General features: G+C 39.8%; 1 protein-coding gene across 2 annotated transcripts in view; it reads right to left on the reverse strand.

Annotated features, from left to right (window-relative positions):
* The window catches only part of GNAI1 (G protein subunit alpha i1), an 82937-nt gene extending 63635 nt beyond the window's left edge, over positions 1 to 19302 (reverse strand). The window contains exons 1-2 of one of the 2 annotated variants that reach the window (XM_059396957.1): positions 19214 to 19302; positions 18485 to 18653 (exon numbers count right to left, since the gene is read on the reverse strand). In XM_059396957.1, coding sequence (XP_059252940.1) covers positions 18485 to 18602 — 118 coding nt within the window. In that variant the 5' untranslated portion in view covers positions 18603 to 18653; positions 19214 to 19302. Of the gene's footprint in view, positions 1 to 18484; positions 18654 to 19166 lie in introns of both variants that reach the window. The other variant, XM_059396958.1, reaches the window with a different exon arrangement.
* Positions 19303 to 20013: the final 711 nt, after the last annotated feature.

Below are 20013 nucleotides of genomic sequence, written 5' to 3' on the forward strand. Positions count from 1 at the left end.
CTTTCAACATAAGATAGAACTAATTTATTCAACCAACATTTATTGAATGTCTACTCTTTACCAGGCTCTGTCCCCCTAACAGAGGGGAAATATCCTTTAATTTCACAAATGCAAAAGCCCACTTAATATAACAAGAGAACATAAGCTTACTTTAGTTCAAAGTGTAAGGAAGTACTTGGCAAGCAATATACCAAGAGGGTTAAGAACTTAGGATTTGATGAGGGGAGAGACAAGACCTAGCCTGGCCACTTACTAGTTGTATAACCTTGGACATATTACATGTCTATCTAAGCCTCAATTTCAATTTCATCCTTTGCAGCATGAAATTAATATTACCTACCCCAGTTCTAAAAAAATTGAAAAAACAGGGTCCATGAAAAAGAAATGAGAGGCAAGGAAAGAAGAATGAAGAACATAAATATAAAAGTAGAGACATCAACTCAATATAAACATATCAACATAAGATTCTTGTATGTGCACTTTAATAGCTGAAGGGCTGAATAGTTAACAGCTAGAACTTGAAATTCAAGTGCCTCTCCTTATAAGTTCCAAGCCCACTCCTAGCATTTGTTCCTCCCATAACTAATGTTTCCTTTTGCTTTACTTTGCCACTGAACTCCCTGAGAGCAGATCCATGTTTGATGCATGTTTGGATCCACACACCTGACACAGCCCACAGCTGACAGTAGCTACTTAAAGATTTATTGAATATCTGCATTAAGGTCCTGAGATATATTATCTTTATGTATAAAATCAGACTATATGGTAGGAACACCACTGAGCCTTACAATTCATGATACTCACAGATGATTCCTCAATGAGGCATTTATTCCAATGAAGGTGGGCACATCACAGGAATGAGGGTTTTACAAGAGCTCAATTACAGAAAGTGGAGGAGAGAATTGAGACATCTTGTGGCATTTGGTAGTACAGGAACGCCAAATGCAAAAGCAGTCTCTATCGGATTCATATCACAATCAGCACAGAACAAGTAATGTTCGTAAGAACTGTATAGTTTGTAAACTTGCAATTTTTTTTGGCTTTATGACTGCTTAGAAGTTAGAAACATATGACTTTTACACCTAATTACATGCTGCATAATTGTATAAGTGGTATCACAATATACATAAATCAGTATTAGGAACCTCTAAGAATTGTTTCCTCCTTATTAAAGACAGATTATTCAATTTTGACAAATATTGTCCAAAACACACATGGACAGGGCTAGAAACTGGTGAGGATGGAAAGGTATTCCTAGAAAGAACAGCATGAGCAAGGGTATCAAAGATAAGAAAGCACGGGACGTCCTCAGAGATTGCCAAGGGATAGTCATGGGAAATCTGGAAGGCAGAGTGGAAGCCAAACCACAGAAGTGCTAATAAACAGGGTGAAATTCTGTAAATAACTGGAGCTACTAGAGACTTCTGAGAAATTACTGATAAGATCAAAGCTGTCATTTACGAAGATTAATTTAGAATGGAGGGCGGAAAGTGTGTAGGCAGGAAGACCAGGTAGGAGGGTATTACAGCAGACTAATTTATGTGAAAATGGGAGGAGGACGAGGATGGACAAGGGAATGGAAATGAGAGTAAACAAGGCTTGGGAAACAACCAGATGTGGGAGCAGAGTAAACAAAGATGCCAAAATTGCAATGAATTAGCATCTAACAAAACTTCTGTTTACTTATGAAATATTTCAGTCATACGAAAGTATCCAGAAAATAAGAGAACAAACATCTGTGCATTCAGCACCCTGCTTAAGATTGAAGACATTACAGCACCCTGGACACCTCTCCCTCACCTACTTCCCTTTCTCCCTTCCTTAAAATAACCAACACTCTGATTTTGATGTTTAGCCTCGCCAGGCACTTCGTTATACTTCTGTTATATATGTTCTACCTATAAACATATAACATAGTTTTTTTTTTTAAGATTTTATTTATTTATTTGACAGAGAGAGAGATCACAAGTAGGCAGAGAGGCAGGCAGAGAGAGAGGGGGAAGCAGGCTCCCTGCTGAGCAGAGAGCCCGAAGTGAGGCTCGATCCCGGGACCCTGAGATCATGACCTGAGCCAAAGGCAGAGGCTTAACCACTGAACCACCCAGGCACCCAAACATATTATAGTTTTGAACATTTTTTTAACATTATATGAATGTGTCATAGAACATATCATTTTGCAAACTGCATATCTGACTTAACATTGCCACTAAGATTTATCACACATTTACTTTCTCTGTATAATATTTCATTTGCATAATCATCAGGTTATTTCATTTTTAAAGATATACTCTACTCATTGTTTCGCATTTATTCACACCTGATGTTGAATAATTTAGGTATTTCAAATTTGCTATTACAAGCAATATTGCAAGGAAAATTTTTCTCACTAAAACCACAGTACTTTCTCTGGAGTCTGTACCTGAGAGTGGGATTACTACATTACTACAGTGGGGTAAAGATCTGTATCTTTACCCAACATGCTTCTAACAACTAATGTTCCCACCCAAAAGGATATTAAAGTTGTCCAGGTTAGCATTTGGTGTTGTCTGATTCTAAAAGGCATGAAATGGTATCTCATCTTAATTTGCATTTTCATCATAAGAGGTGGCACACAGTATGCTTTTTTGCCCCACTTTGTTCATGGTACATATGTCATCAATGTTATCATCAATGAATTAATCAATTTTGTCTTCTACAATTTGCACTTTTCCCTTGTTTTTTAAGGAAGTCTTCTCTACTGCTGATGAGAAAGCTCTCAGGCTGTATATTCTGAAGGCATATATAATTAAATTAATACCAAAAAACCATTTGTCAAAATCACTCAATGCATAGTTACTGAGCCAACAACTTAAGCAACTCTATATCTTCTTACTGAACTTGAAGTAAAACAAGCAATGTATGTCTAAAAGCAACAAAATCCAGAACCACACAACAGGGAAATTATATGCAACATATATGCAAAGTATTAAAAGGCAGGTTCTCATGAACCTCAAAATGGACCAGACTCACTTCCTTAGAACAGTCCTTCCACCACCCCTTCGCAAATTAAAGTAGATTGCAGATTACAGTAACAATGTGAAGCCATTTTTACTCATCAGTTTAGTACAGATAATTACAAGAACCCTCAATGCTAATGAAGGTGATGTTCCACCTGCAGGGGTGGAAACCAGAATGTGTGCGGAAAGCAGTCTAGCTGTACACATCATCTACCTTAAGTCAGTTCAAGCCTTTTAACCCAATAATTTACGGAAATAGTCAGGAATACACATAATGATATATGCATAAAATACAGTCATCATGGCAGAATATCTGATTATAAAACTGAAAGGCCTCAATTTTCAACATTAGTGTGATTCAATAAATTATGCAGATCTATAAGTGGATTATTGTGTAGGCACTAAACTTGAGACATACTGGAAATACTTAATGAGAGGTTGATATATGAGCCACAAAAGTACACAGTTAAATACATATACAGTATCATGTAAACTATTCAAAATGCAGAGAGGAAAGAAACTTCTCAAAGGTTTATTTTCCCAAATGTTCAAAGAATACATGTAATAATAATTAGATGATCAGCCTTTGAAGATAATTAGATACTAGAACAAAAGGGATCAATATCTATATTTTCTTTCTATAAAACAGTAATGCTGTATATAACTAAAGATATTCAAGATACATTGAGATATTAGTAACCTCTCATGTAAAGCTTAAAACTAAACATCACAAAGCATGTAAGACAATGAACATACATGTCATTGCTGATGGAACAGTCTCATAAAAAAAGCCTCTTCTTTGTTCTTTAAGAGGTCATAAATAAACTATTTCTTTGATACTAGATGTATAAAAGTTTTGGAAGCAGCACCAAACTTTTTTGTGTAACTAAGCCTTTCTTTCCTTGGCCAAGGACCAAGCACCATGGTCCTGCCCTGCTCTCCCACCACAGCTGCCTGAACTGAAGAGGACTGTGTTTTTGACCAAAAGGTGGCCCAATCTCCACCTGCCAGAGGCTGAAGACACTACAGCAGGGGACAAAAGGTGAGATGGGCAGGATCAGAGTTCTCTCACTTTGGAAAACTAAGAATCTGATGCAGTGAGTAGTATAAACTGAGTATAAAACTTACGGAGTGAGGAAATCAGAAGGCTGGAGGGAAACCACCATGGCAAGGCCATCAGCTCCAAAGCCAAAGGCACAGTCTTGTTCCCTGTGCACCAGCTTTCAAGTTTCAGTGTTGGGTTTCCTTTGAGGTGTCTGCCTCTTAATAGACTCTGTGCTGAAGCTAGCTTGAAGAGTATCTCCCCAACACAGAAAAAGCCTTACCTATAAACAGGGGCACTCTTCACACACTTACCACATCAAGATGCCATTTTTATAAGAGAATAACATATAAATATTAAAGATAAAATTAGAAAAACAGATAGGAAGAAAAAATTAGAAAAACAGAGATAGTGAATATTTTATGCTCAAGAAATTTGCAAAATGTATCTTTTATGAGATCTCTGTACTGAAGTTACCACATCACTGTTGTATTAAAAATACAAAACTATCTTGGATCTACACCATACAATCCATTATTAGAAGAAACATATTCAAAAACACAGAATCACTAGATAGTAACAGAAATGCTCCACTGAATGCTCCCCTTTAAGGGTTACACGTATCCAGTTTCAGAATCTTAATAACAAACTAAACCTTGAAAATGCAGCAAAGGTTAAATGACATCTCCATACCCTTACTCAAAATGTCCTATTTAAATGCACTGAATATCTTGGTTCTTGGTTGCAAACTTATTCATATAATATTTAATAACTAAAACTACATAAATATAAATAACTAATCTTAACTTTCAGAAACCCAGACAAACCATGATGCCAAATGATTTCTAGAATACCACACAACTCTGAAAATATTCAAGTTGAGATCTCAACTCAGCTCCTCATGTCTATGGGTTCATTCTACAAAAACTTCACAAAAGCATTTTCTACTTCTATTCAGAAAAAAACAAGTTGTTTATCTGAAAGACTCATTTTGATGTTTGAATTTTCTAACATTTCTGGTTTGGTTTTTTTTTTTTTTTAAATAACACTTGCTCACTGATGAACAAAAACATACACATGCCCAAATATATTTCAAAATCTACACAAGTCTATGAATTATAAATTTCTGCTGACTGGCTCTCCAAATATAGCCATCTAAGAGTCTGTTAAGAGTTTTCTATTCTTCAGAACTACTCTCTTTATACTGGTTACTTTTTTTTTTTTAATTTATTTGACAGATAGAGATCACAAGTAGGCAGAGAGGCAGGCAGAGAGAGAGAGGAGGAAGCAGGCTCCCTGCCAAGCAGAGAACCTGATATGGGGCCCAATCCCAGGACCCCGGGATCAGGACCTGAGCTGAAGGCAGAGGCTTTAACCCACTGAGCCACCCAGGCACCCCTATATTGGTTACATTTTGTATCTAACTTTAAGGCATCTCAAATATACTGCTAAAACTTCCATGGGCTATGTTGTTGGTTAAACTTTTCAAGAAATTAGTCTTAAAATTCTAAGCATGGCTATGTGAATGGTATAAATTACTTTGGAGTTCCTTATTTATTCCTTGATCTGGAAGTTTTTGAATAATGTTTGGCAAAAAGCAGTAAAATTCAACCTGATGTATAAAATGCAATTATCCAGGAAAGCCTGGGTGGCTCAGTGGGTTAAAGCCTCTGCCTTCGGCTCAGGTCATGATCCCAGGGTCCGGGCATGGAGACCCACATCAGGCTCTCTGCTCAGCAGGGAGCCTGCTTCCTCCTCTCTCTCTGCCTGCCTCTCTGCCTACCTGTGATCTCTGTCTGTCAAATAAACAAATAAAATCTTTATAAAAAAAAAAATGCAATCATCCAAAACAAAGTTAAAATGATCTACTCCAAAGACACAGTAAGACAAAAGAGAAAAAAAACAGAACCCATTTTCTTAAGCTTTAAACTTTCTAGTAAACAAGCCAAAATAACCATATTGCTTTTATTCTACATTTCCAGTATTTTAATACTTAAAACACTTGAAGAATGTTTCCTCTCTTTTAATTAATATCAGCTTCCAGAGACTGTTCCATTTCCAGATACCTAGATAATGCAAGCCATAGAGCTAGCATCTATAAATATTTATTGAATGAAGTTACACGTTTTATAAGAACCGGGTATCATAACTAACTTAGAGTTAAGCCTAACCAGCAAATTAAAGGAAGTGATAAGTCATTTATGCTATATTTAATCATAAAATGTTTCATATTTTGTAGTACTTGACAGTAATAATTAATGGAAAGAACAGTTTTCTAAGACCAGAATTGCCTTTTAAAGAAGGCAATAGAAACCATGTTGTATGTGAGGTGAGATTAGGAGAGATGAGGTTGCATAAAAATAGCATGATCAATTATTTCAAGACCAATGTCTATAAACTTTCTTAGAGTTTGCAACCATCCTTTATTTACTTCTGAGAAAGGAATGTCATCATGAATATTACTAGATGAAAATGTTCATAAAAATATATTTATAAGGTCACATTCAACCTGACTTGAATAAGCATATCATCAAAAGAAGAAATCCATTTTAAAAATACTTGCTAAATACACTGACGACTCATTATGGCTAATTACAGTTTTTGATCACTCTCCAGGAAGTGCATGTTTCCATGCAAGATCATATCAAATAGTTTTTCTCAAAATATTCTACTAAAAAACCATTTCAGGTTAACACTAACAGCTTAAATATGTAAGTGTGACAGGTGTTACATACGCATGTGAACATGCGTGTGTAAATGGTAGCTCTTTGTGCAAAGCACTGTTTTAAATACCTTAAAGATGAGGTTATGGGAGATTTCATGAACATGGCAAAAATGGCAAAAGTCTTGAAAAATGCTTATCCAGTGAATAAATGGAAAAGACCCAGGAGGATCACCAGCTCTAGAACTCTGCTTGCCAAAGTATGGAATGGCCTGGGGATCAGTGGCAAAGGCAGGCCCTGAGAGCCTGTGAGAAATGCAGAATCTCAGGTTCCATCCCAGACATAGAAAGGAAATCTACATTTTAAAAAAGATACCGACTTATTTCAGTGCATATTAAAGTTTAAATTTCAGAAGAGCTGCCTTAGGAAAATAAGGTTAGCATACTTGGACCAGCAAGAGCATACAATAATGACAAGTGTGAAAAGGCCTAACTTCAGAGCAGGAATGGAAAGAACAACAGAGGATGTAATGCTAGAAGTATTTTGAGAATTACTGATGTGTTTTTTCTTTTTTTCTCCTTTGCATTTACATGCATAATGAGAGAAGAGGCAGACGGGGTGCGTTAGTGTCATCAGATGAAATGGATGGGTACAAATGCTTTACTTTCCAGGCATCGCATGGCAGAGACCGTTAGCCTGGTAACCAGAGGGTCATCCATGGCCTAGTAGCAAATGTAGGAGGCAGCTAGGGATGAGAGAGGTCGGGAGTCACCTCTATCTTGATATCCCATTTTGAGCCACAGTTTTGGAGGTGACCAGTAATGTCAGAGAAGATGAAGAGATTGCTCAAGGCAGAAGAGCCTATGTGAGATCCGGGGAGAAGAAAGCCCCTGAGGCATCTCTCCGGGGCATATCAGCACCACTGCAAAATGCATAGGACATATAATTTTCAACATGCTTGATGTGACCAGAGAAGACAGAGCACTCAAGGTAGCCACGAAAGAGCCTGGCTACCAGGACTGGCTCTGCAGCAAAGGGCTACGCAGGAAAAACAGAGATCAGAAGGTCCACAGCACCCATGAGACACAAAGGAGGGGCAAGACTGTAAGAGAACTGTCCTGGCCGTGAACAAAATGAGCCATAACAGACCAATAGGCAGTGGACGCTGGCAGGCAAAGAAAAAAAACTGGCTGCCAGGAACAGGGACACCATGGGAGTTCATCATAAGTCCAGAACAGCACTGGAAGAGCCAACCAGGTTCACGGACATGGACATGCACATATACACACACGTAATCCTCACCTAAACAGAAACCACATGAGCAAAGGGTGGTTGGCGGCAAAAAAAAAAAAAAAGAAAGAAAGAAAGAAAGAAAGAAAACTGCACAGGAATGGGAATGGAGAGAAACCCTGAGTTTAGTGTTGCTGGATGATAAAATGTGAGACAGGAAAATAAGCAAAATATTTACAAAACAAAGTCAAATTTACAAATTTACAAAACAAAGTCAATGGAGCTTTTGACTAAATGGGTGTGAAAGCAAATAAGAAATCAAGGATCAGTGGTGCCACCAACTAAAATAGAGCCAACAGCAAGGAGGAGGAGGAGGAGGAGGAAGAAGTGGCTGGGTAAGTGGGTGAGAGATGGGGCCTTCCGTTTTAGAATATTGTGATAATAAGGTAAGTAAAGTAAATCTGCCCTCTACCCTCACCCCACAAGACTAAGAAAAAACTACAGCCAACCTGGGGTGCACAAAATTCACACAATGTGCTGGTTACCATGCGCTCACAATAAAAAATTACTAGAGCACACGATCTACCTTCTGTGAAATACAGTCAACACCCTACAAATATGTGAACTGTTAAGAACTTTACATAATAAATCTTTCACAAAGAGACTATGAAGTATGGTATGATGAAAGTGACTATTTTAAAAAGCTACAAAATATAAGAATGGAAAAAACTATTTCCAAAAGATTATTTAGAGTTCCTAGAAACACAAATATTACTAATAAAATTAAAAACAGTGTTAAAAGGCAGATTAGTTTATTGCTAAATAGATAAAGTAAACTAAAAGATATATACGTAACATAAAAAGGAGATTAAAGAAGAAAAAACTGGAGAAAAGTTAAGAGATAGGAAGTCAGAATGAGAGGCCTGACCTAATTATAGAAGGGACTAACCATAAGATAGTCTCTCTTTAAAAAAATATATTCATACAGATTACAAGAGTGCCTGTTTTATTTCTCAATATTCCTATATAGTTGAAAAACAAGTTTTTTAAATAAAAAGCAATTTAAAGAGCAAATGGAAAGTGAAAAAGTAAAAATGGAATGCAGCCTGATTATTTTGAAAAGTTTAGATGGAAAATAAGAGATTAAAAATGACTGAAGGAGAGTATGGACATCTTGCTTGGATGTTATTATTTTTAATGCTGGGCATGACTTGAGAATGTTTATGGACCAGGACGCAGGAGTCTTTAGAGAAATATGAAGATGGCAGAGAGAACCAGGATAGGATGGAAGGTTCTGGGAGGCTGAGTGGGAGCCAGTGCACCAGCTCATCAGTTCCAGACTGGCCAGACTGGCAACTGGTTACAGTCACAGCATAACCCTTGTCTATAATTCTTGATCTTGTTGCTGATTACACTGACTGCTCAGTTTGTAAAAACTCAGTAGATCAATTTTAAATTGCACTGAAATAAATTTAACTCTGGAAATTAAATTAACTTCAGAACTACCAATAAGGAGGTTTTCTTCTAATTCCTATTCTATTACATTGATCTTGGGTGCCATTTACTTACAGGTCCAATGCTTCTTAAATATCATGGAAGTCTGTCAAATAAAAGACATGAGTCCAAACAAACAAAAAAATTACAATATAGATTAGATAAGTAAATTACTAGAAAAAAATTCAGACTGTGCCTTAAAAAGGCACAATAAAAGCAGAAGGAATTCCAGGTAATTCAAGACTAAGTCTTAAGAGACTCCTCTGAAATATTATTAAAAGAGACAAATACTATCACAGAGTAAATGTTCCACTGTTTCTATATCAAGGTTACTACCACTTTCTCAAGAGATGCTACTTCTTTCTTAAAAGTATATTCATGGTAATTTTGAAATTTTATTAGGAATCTGTTTGAGTCACCAGTACAGAAAGTTTCGAAAAGGCTTTAAATTCATGGCAACTAATCATAAATTCACCAGAGAAATGGCACATTCATTTGAGTCAACTCAAATAATGTTTCAAAACTTACATTAACAGCCTTGTTTTATTTTCAAGAAAGATAAAAAGGAAAGTTTACAGGAAATTAATACATTTACTCTAAAAACAGGTAATAAAAGGGAGAAAAAATTACTTTTAAATCATCTGTAAAGTTTTCCAATTACTTAAAATCTACTCTCTCTAGAATTCCTAACAGCACAGATATTTACCTGGTCTTTTCCCAATGAAGATACTGTTAGCAGAAAGCCAAGTCCCACAAGGAAGCCATGGCTGGATCAGAAACTAGTAATTAAGATAGGCTTTATACGTCTCGATATCTTTGCTATGTACATACCGTTGGCTAAGAAGAGCCAAAAAATTATTTAATATCTACGAACATAAATGGATCAAACCGGAAGGAGACGGAGAGGGAGGGCAGACTCCAAAGAATCTCTGAAGTATTTATCTTATCAGCTTATATTTACTAAGAACTGCTGCGCCATGTGTTACTCTAAGTACCCTGGATGTATTAGCTTACTTTGTCCCCCAGTGAGGTAGGTACATTTACTATCCGGAATTTATGGAAAAGAAAATTAAAGCTTCAAGAATTAGGATAACTTGACCAAGATCTCAAGAGAAACATTTTACTGCCAGGTCAACGGCCCTTCCCTGTGTAGAGAGTCTCTGCACAGAGCTAAATAAACCTTGGAGGGCTAAAATTCCTTCTATGTGGAGACTGTAAGAAAACTACGTCATAGATAGCAAAGTCTCTTCTAGATTGCAGGTTTCTGTATAATAGAGCTTACAGCCAGGCAGGATCAAAAAATAAGCTCAGAAATGCATGGAAATGGACAGATTTAAAACCACAGTTATTCTGAGAGGTAATTCCTGAGAGGTACATAACCTCCACCCTCATCTGTGATCAATAATGAAGACACCCAGTGTTAAAGCTCACCTCCCTAGTATCTATTATTATACCATTTCTTCCCTATTTACCATTATGAGGAACTACTTTTATGTATATATATCCCTAAGTAAATTGTAAATTCTCTTAAGGATTTGGTAAGCCTAAGGCATAACTCAAAACCAAAAATATACAAAGCACTTTGCAAATGCCCCAATGACAATTCACGCCACATAAAGATAGAAAAGACATAAAGAATAGACTGGTCAGTTTCTGAGCACTCTAACTTTGGCTCCAGAAAGCCAAAGTTACAATCTCATTGTCCTGCTGTGAAAGCTATGATTGTGAGAATACATCTGATGTCACGCTCTATGACTGCAGGCCTTTTAAGAAAGCGCTCAAATAACAGGTGAAATAGCAATGCAACAATCCTATTAAAAACAAAGTGTCCACGAAGATAAAGAAAAAGAAAAAAAAGAAAAAATGTCCAGGATACGCAAATATAAAAATCACAATTCACTCTACACCTAATTTCCCAAGAGTCATAGTATGTTTCTGATCATGCAACAAGAATTAGGTATCCTAAATTAATTTTAGTTTTTAGAAGAGTGTGAATAATAATGTAGTAGGTTTTAGTTATAATAACCAGCAAGATATGAAAGAAATAAATGAGAATACACTGGGCCAAAACTCATTAAAAATATCCAAGGCACAAGAAAAATGTATCAACTTTTTAAAAGATTATTAATCAAAATTAATGTTCAATAATTTAACTAGTCAATCATTTAATCAGCATTTATGGAAGGACTACTCTGTGTCATTTGATGATAAAACAAGTCAGACAGGATTCACGCTCTGAGGAAGCCAACCCTAACACGAGGCGCAACAGACAATAAAAAAGTAAATGCACAAGATGATTTCAAAATGGTGTAATTAGGAAGGGAGAGGAAGGAAGACAAATTTAGACTGGATGGTCAGGAAAAACTTCACTGAAGCGGAGGCAAACAAAAATATAAGTCTTATTCTTTAACACTATGCCTGGACTGAAATATCTCGGGTTCAATATGAAGCACTAGAAACTGGTGATTTTGCTGTTACCATGATAGTCACGCAAATTGCAAAAGACTGAAGAAAATGAAGTCATAATCATTCTGCATGCTCTAAGTTATATGTGAGATATCAGTGATGCTGCCAAAAAAAAAAAAAAAAAAAAAACACAACATTCGGAAATGGGTTTGGAATCAGGCAACAGGCAGAGGCTGAATTTTGAGGAACAAGGTTGTAAAAGCCTGGATTGTCCCCAACACACTATTAGAAATACAGATGTTAACACCTATATTAAGTATCTGAACATACATTAGAGAAAACATAGGAGATCCTCAGGAAATATTTTCATTGCCATGAACATGCTGCTGACAGACATACGGACTTTAACTGTGCTGCTGGCGAGGATTTGGACAGAAAGGAAGAACGTGTTATAAACTAGCAGAAAGAGGTTCCTTGCTACCTAGTGGCAGAAAGCTTAAGTGAATTATGTCCTGTGGTTATGTGAAAACAGAACATATAAGCTATGTGCTTGGGTATTTAGATGAGAAGATTTCCAAGCAAACTGTTGGAAGGTGCAAGCTGTTTTCTTTCTTGCTGATTATTATAAAACAGTAAAGGAAAAAAGATGAGAGAGTCCAAAAACCTATCAGGTCACAAGAATTCTATAGGCAAGAAACTGGCTGATAACATTACTCAAGCTGCAAACATGGCTACCTTTCATTAAAAGGAAGAGTGGGGTCTAAAACGCTAAAGGTAGAGAGGATCAGAGGATTATTCCCAGATCTTGAAACCTAATGTAGTTTGGACAGTGCAAGGAACCGGATGACTCTTTTTTGGTTCCATTTTCTTTCTGGACAGGAAGATCTGTAACTGATACCCTGTGCTTGTCCCACCATATTATAGGAGCAGATGACAGGTTCTCAAGTTTCACAGGTTCACAGGCAGAGAGGAATTTTGTCACAAGATGGATTATACCCAGAATCTCACCCAAAATGAGTTAGATTATGAGATCTGGATGAGATTTTGGACACTGTGCTGAGGCCGTAATGGGTTGAGACTGTGGGAGATGTTGGGATTCGGTAAGTACATTTTACATAAATCTTTGGCAGCCAGAGGGCAGACTGTGGGAGGCAGAATAATAGCCCATGAGATGCCCAAGGATGTCCATGTTCCAATCCCAGGAACTTGAGAACATGTCAGCCTACATGGGAACAGAAACTATGTGGAAGGGATTAAGACAAGTCTCCTGAAGGAAGGGACTTATCCTGCATCATCCAGGTGGACCCAATGAAATCACAGGGTTCCCTGGAAGTGAAAGGACTAGTACAAGAACAATGCTACCTGAGAAAGATTCCACCAGTCACTGCTGGTTCTGAAGATGGAGAAAGTTTCCCATGTACCAAGGAGAGCAGGGATCCTCTAGATAGAGGCTGGAAAAGGCCAAGAAAAAGATTCTCCTCTGAGACCTCTAGAAGAAAATTAGCCCTGCTGACATCCTGATTCTAGCCTGGTCAACCCCATTTTGGACTTCTGACCTCCAGGAACATAAAGCTAATTACATTTTACATTGTTTAAAAGCCACTACACTTATGGAATGAACATTCACCTTAAAATGAGGTTTGCCTTATTTCTGCTAAGATTTTTAATTAGTATTTAACAAGTTATGACAGAAGGCAGTCTAAGCACTACAAGATTAGGTGCTGCTGACCTTAGTTCATACAGCTCAAATGCCATCTGGGATCTGAGCTTCACCAATGTCACACTGTGGGAACTCACACATTGGGTAACTGCATATGCCAGAACATGTGACCAAGAAATATGTGACCTAAAAGTGCAACAAATACATTCAGGTCCTCCCATGGGAATTTGTGGTAGCTTGAACTTTCCAAAGCTGAGGCATGCAAAACAAGGAGCAGTAAGATTGTGGTTGGATGCTCACTTTTTGTTTAAAAATTTCTAGCAATCATTCCCAGGTTTAAATAACATCTCCCACTAAATCCTAGAAAACGGGCATTACATTTCCAAACATCTTCTAAGTCCTATAATATTGGCACTAGATTTCCCATCACTGATAAATTTAATAAGACTTATGCTCTTTATTTATGGTTAAAAGAGGCCAAAAATAAAGATCACAAAATAAGATCTGTACAAAAGAAAAAAAAACTAAGGAATAACATAACAACTGCAACACAGCAGACTTTCCTCCATTGAATATCCACTGTCATTTTTCTTTAATTTTTTCTAATTTCTCAAATAATATAAGGACTGTGAAAAATTCACATAAAAATCAAAAAGAATTCTTAAGCGAATCTGCTTTTAGATAACATGTGTTTATTTTGGTCATCACATGCTGTTAATATTCCTTTTTGGTTTACTTTGGCTGGATAATTATTCCCATCAATACTGAAAATGGCCAAGTATATGGTTTATACTCTAGATGAAGTCCTAATTCTACATAAGGTATTAACATAATCAGTAACTAATTAAGCATATGACAAAGTAAATGGTTGTTTGGGATGCATATAAGTACCACTGACAATGATTCTGCCCCTGAAGTGCTCACACTAGTCCGAGAAACAGGCAGGGCACACAGCTAAACCAAACTAGAAACCAGAGCACAATATGCTTCACCATATGCCAACTGTTCCTGTCTGGAGGAGGAGGGTGCCCTGAGGAGAAGAGCATAAGGATGGAGGGAAGCGAGGTCTAGAAGAAAGTTTTTTTATGCAGGCAATGGAGAAGACAACAAAGGTTTCTGAGCAAGGAATTAGCACAATACCAAGAGTAGGCAAGAGGCGAAAGACCAGACGCTGGAAAGCCTTCTGCAATTAGGCTGCCAGTGGCATCAGAGAACTTGAACTATAAATTTTAAGAAGGAGAAACAGAAGATACAGAAAAATCAGCCCTTTCAAAACACACTTTAATACCACCTGTAGTGACTATCAAAGTAATCGTTAACCTCAAGGTAGGTGAGTGAGAGAGAAACATAGAACCCATGTTGAAATACAGGTCCATTTACTCAAGGAAATGGGACTCCCAACATGTAAGATCCTGAGCCAATGCTAAGGAAATAGCTAAAGCAACGCAAAATCCAACGTCCTGCAATGCCAGAATTTCCCAACGAAGGAAGTCACAGGGCAAGTATAAAGGAACAAAAAGATTAATGATGTAGCTTCTCAAAGAGCTGGTTGCTGGTAGCAATGGAAAAATATTCACCAAGCAGAAGAGATCTTATCCCTCTCCTCATTTTCACTTACCCTATAGTATTTAAAACCACCTACAGAAAGAGAAAGGGTGTGGATTTGTGTTTGTCTGAGAGGATGAGTGGAGCGGAGAGGATAATGAGATGGAGGGAAGGAGATTCAAAACTCCGCTTCAGAGTGCAATGTTATGAAGAATGCATGGAAGTTCTACTTTTGTATAATCTAATCCTTTATATCTGTGAAAATTATAATTAAGAAGTGTCCATATGCATACTATAGTCTCACTGTAAAAACAGTCAAAACCTAATGATACAGACCTTAAAAAAGGATAAATCGTAACATCCTCAAAGATATGACAATAAAAAATGTTTTCCCCTCAGGCAATTAGCCATCTATAATGGGAAGAAAACTTTCATGAAAATGGGTTTAATTAAAAAAATGGGTTTTTCTATTTAGGATTATTATTCTCATATCAATGCCTGAAAACTAAACCTAAAGACTTGAACCACTCTAATGATGACCTCATTTCCCTTAGGACAATGATTAGACTAAGTCCTCTCTTTTTTAAGTCCTAATTCACTGTTCCTAATATGGATAGTGAAATAGCTCTGATTTTTAAAAAAGTTTAAATTATAAGACACCCAGTACCTTTTTTTTCCCCAATAATGGGCATAGCATACCTAAAACTTTCAACCCAGATGTTTAAAATACAATACAGATGCACCTCAAGAAAAAATGCAATACAATGAACTATTTATTATATTATCTTAAATATACTTTGGGAGATTTCTGGCATTTTTAAAAGGAAAAAGTTCATTTGATGAAAAAAATAATAAAATAATTGAAGAGAAAGACCTGATATAAATGGAAGTGACAGTGGTTATTGATTACCCAGAAAACCATTTTGTTTTTCTAGTTGATTCAGCTGTCGTGTTTTATATGGAATGATTTCATTGAGCTACTTACACATATGCCTTTAAACATCCATAAAAGAACCAAAGGTCAAAACTTCACTGCTAAAGACAAATTAGGGGAAAAAAGTGTTTTGAAACATTCCAAGAATAACATTTATGAAATAAGCCAGCATTTTGTTTATAGGATCTAGAATGCTGGGACCCTGAGCAAAAGGGGAGTAGGAGTAAGACAGATAAAGAGGAAGAAGAAGGAGAACTGGGCCCACAACAGGGGTGCAAAGGGATTTCTACAGAGAAAGAAGATGTAGGGGGAAAAGCAAAACACCAAAGCTAGAAAAGACAACTGAAGGAATTCAGTTACCTAAAAAATATTAAAAATCATTTTGAAATCTTTCTAACATTAGTGGTATAGAAAAACAAAATCTCATAATTTCTTCTGAAAAGCATGACTCTGCTACACCTTCCTCTAACTCTTACTGCAGCTGGTTGTAGAGGGGCAACTTTTACTTCTACATTATACAGCCACTATACCTGTCAATCTAGGTTCTCATCAGAGATTAATTTTTACTCCCCAGGGGAGTCTGGGGACTATCTGGAGACATTTTCAAGGATCAAAGGTTAAGGGGGCTGCTCTTGGCATCTAACAGGTAGATGCCAAAGAACATCCTGCAATGCTGAACATCCCACAACGTACAAGACAGCCTGCACAACAAAGGATTACCGTGCCTAAAATGCCAATAGTGCTAAGGCTGAGAAACACTGACCTCTTCTGAATATAAGCAAAAACCAACTCCTCTGACCTTTATCCTAGGCCATCTCTCTCCAATAGACATCTAATTAAAGCGTAAAACAACACCAGAGGACTCAATTTTTCAATTGCTTTAAACATGGTGGATGGCTGGCTCAAACTAGAGTCACACTAAAATACACTGAATGAATACATCAGAGCAGGAGTGCAGAAACTGCAGGAAGAGAACTTTGCAATCTTCCTTTTGTTTCATTTTTGTCTCAAGCACATCCACATCAGAAGAGAAACATCTACACGTTTCCATGTCAAGGTGTGTCTCTTCTATGTTCAAGACACTAAAAACACACTGACCCAGGCAAAATATGTTATTTCTTATTAACATAAAAACTTGGGTAAACAGTACTAATTGAGAAAGATTTATTTTGGAGGAAAGGGTGAAGAAAGTCACTCAGGTCTTTAAAATGCAAAGTTATTTCACAGTTTGCTAGCAAAATGACTCAGATCATTATTAGTTTTAGTCATGCCAACTTTGCTGCTTCTAAGCCTACTAGTAATGGAGAAAAAAACCCACCATTTTTCCTGCAGTCATTAAACCAATGAAACAGAAGCTTACTGAAAACAGGCTTGTGCAAGATTCCTTTTATTTTAACTGTTCTAAAACAAAAGCAATCGCTGGAAGCGCAAATAAAGATTCTGAAATCTTTCACCTACCTAAATAGCTATAGAGTGTGTATGTTGGGGAGGGGTGGCAAGCAAACAAAAGAAAACCCCAACTCACAGATCTACAAATCTTAAACTGTGATTATTTTCCTAATGTATTCTTCAGTCAAAACCCTGGCTTACTCTTTTTTTTTGGGGGGGGGGGTCTCTCAAGAAGCTGGAAAAGACCTCCCCAGAGCGTTCCACCAAGAGAACAATACTAAGGACAAATAAAAGCCTGGCGTGTACCTGGCAAATCTCATTCATCAGAAACCGTGGCGGCTGGGAGAGAATTCGTTTTCCGCGTGACCCTTTCGCACCTTTCGCATAGGTTTCTCCCCCTCGAGTATCTGCCTTGCCTACGACCGCAGCACACGTTACCCAACTTTGATGGTTGCCACGTCTCCGCAGTAATAAAAACCAAGCATCCAGCAGAGATAGCCTACTTCCTTGAGCAAGGTAAATATAGTCGGTGCTCCCTTTACACTTGCTGAGTCGTCATAGGAAGTTAACAGGAAGGACCCATCTCGATCCCACGGAACCTCACAAGAGGTGCACTGATTTCACAAAACGAGGCACTCTAGACAGGGGAAAACCACAACCACGATACGACACCTCGTAACGAAGGGTTTTCAAGGGGGGAGGGGTGGTGGGCTGTTTTCTCTCCACCCCCCCCTCGCCGCGAAAGCCCCCTTCATCTTCCGAAGGCTGAGCGAACTTCAGAGAAACCGGGCTTACTCGCGACCCGCTCCGCGGTTCCTCGCGGGGTCCACACCAACGCCTGTCAGTGGACGGAGGCTCCCGCCGCCCGCGGGCGAGCTCTCCCCGGCCAGGGAGAAGGCAGGCAAGGGGACCAGGGACGGGAGCGCCCGCCGCGGCTCCGCACGGCACCGGCCGCGCTCTCGCCCGGAAACCATCCCCCGGCGCCACGAGACGCGCTCTCGGCCGCTCTGACACGTCCGCTCTGCGTTTCCAAACGCGAGGGGCCCGTAGCGGCCACCGCGGGGCGCCGCGCCCAGCAAGCCGCCCGACCCCAGGGCCCCCCGGGACGCGCCTGGCCGCCCTTACCGAGCAGCAGCAGCTTGACCTCGCGCGCCGCCTTCTCGCCATCCTCACGGAGGTTCCGGTCGATCATCTTACTCCGCTCCACCGCCGCCTTATCCTCAGCGCTCAGCGTACAGCCCATTGTGCCAGGAGCGAGAGCTCGCCGCCGCTCCCTCCACGTCCGACGAGCTGCCTTCAAACACAGGTGAATTCTTTCTTTCCCGGCGCGGGCGTTCCAATCCTTCCCGACGCCGGCCACGAAACACCCCCACCCACTTCCTAAGCGGAGCGAGGAAAGCGCTGTCTGCAAAGGCGCGAGCTGCACCGCGCGGCTCTTCCCCGCGGCCGGGTTCCGCTCCTGCGTCCCTCAGCGCCCCCGAAATCCTAGGTTTTCAGGCTCTGGATACCGTGGCTGCCGCCCTCCCGCTGGTGGCCGCGCCGCAGCCTCAGGAAACCCGGTGGAGCTCGGCGTCCGCGCGCCGCCGCGGCCCCGCCCCTGCCCGCCCCGCCCGCCACTCGGCGACCACTCCCCGCGCGCGCTCCCGCGCACGTGCCCTCGGACAGCGCCCCCTCGGACGGGCGCGCGCGCCCGCGCGGCCACAGACCCCCCCCCCCACGCTGCGGAGCCCCCCAAGGGCTCGGCAACCCCGCGCCCGCCCTTTGGAAGCGCCCGCGTAACGCCGAACTGCCCGGCTCGCTCCCCTACCCTCGCTTCCTCCGTGGGAGTGGGTGAATTTCTCCCCGCTTACTCACACCGAAGGATCTGTGCGGACCTGCCCCTTCGGGGTGCGGGTGGGAGAGCTGCCAAAGTTGGAAGCTGAAAAAAGCCCGTCCTGGGCGTTTGAGCATGCCCAGCTCCGGCAGCCGCGCAAGGGTTTTCGAAATGTAAACCCCTGTCGGCTGGCCTTCAGGGTTGTGGGAAATAAAGGGAGCTGGGAAGGGAATGGAGCCATGGCGAAAGCAGAGATGGGGACGGTGGGGAACAGAAAAGGGGAGGGGGCTGGGAGGTTAACTTACTTCCTTCAGGTTTTTCTTTCCTTCGTTGTTTTCCCTCCTTCCATCCATTCTCACGTTTCTTTTCACAAGCAGAGAACATTTTGATAGATTTTCTCATAACTTGAGAAAATGTGAGACAAATATTCAGAGTAGATTTTATAACGACAGGAGCAATAAAACACACCTACACAGATAAATGTGCTCCGCACCAAAACCTACCTCCTATGGAGCATCCTGTAAGCTTCCACACCAAATTTTGAACCAATTTTTATCACCTTGTTTGTAAATCCTAAGTCACTAGGCATGGTATTCCCTTTCACAGGCCTTACTTAGTCTCCTCCACCGCCGCCTTATCCTCGGCGCTCAGAGTACAGCCCATTGTGCCAGGAGCTGCCTTCAAACATAAATGAGTTGGGGATGATCCATAGTATGGCTCCAACCTTCTAGTGCCAACTGGTCTGGGGGTGGAATAAGCCTGTAGGACCCTCGGAGGCATTTCACCCAGAATGGAATGAATGAGCGCAGGTTTAAGCTCTGGTCTCTTCTGTCAGTTACAC

The sequence above is a fragment of the Mustela nigripes genome, chromosome 4, assembly GCF_022355385.1.
Source record: "Mustela nigripes isolate SB6536 chromosome 4, MUSNIG.SB6536, whole genome shotgun sequence".
Taxonomy (NCBI): Eukaryota; Metazoa; Chordata; class Mammalia; order Carnivora; family Mustelidae; genus Mustela; species Mustela nigripes.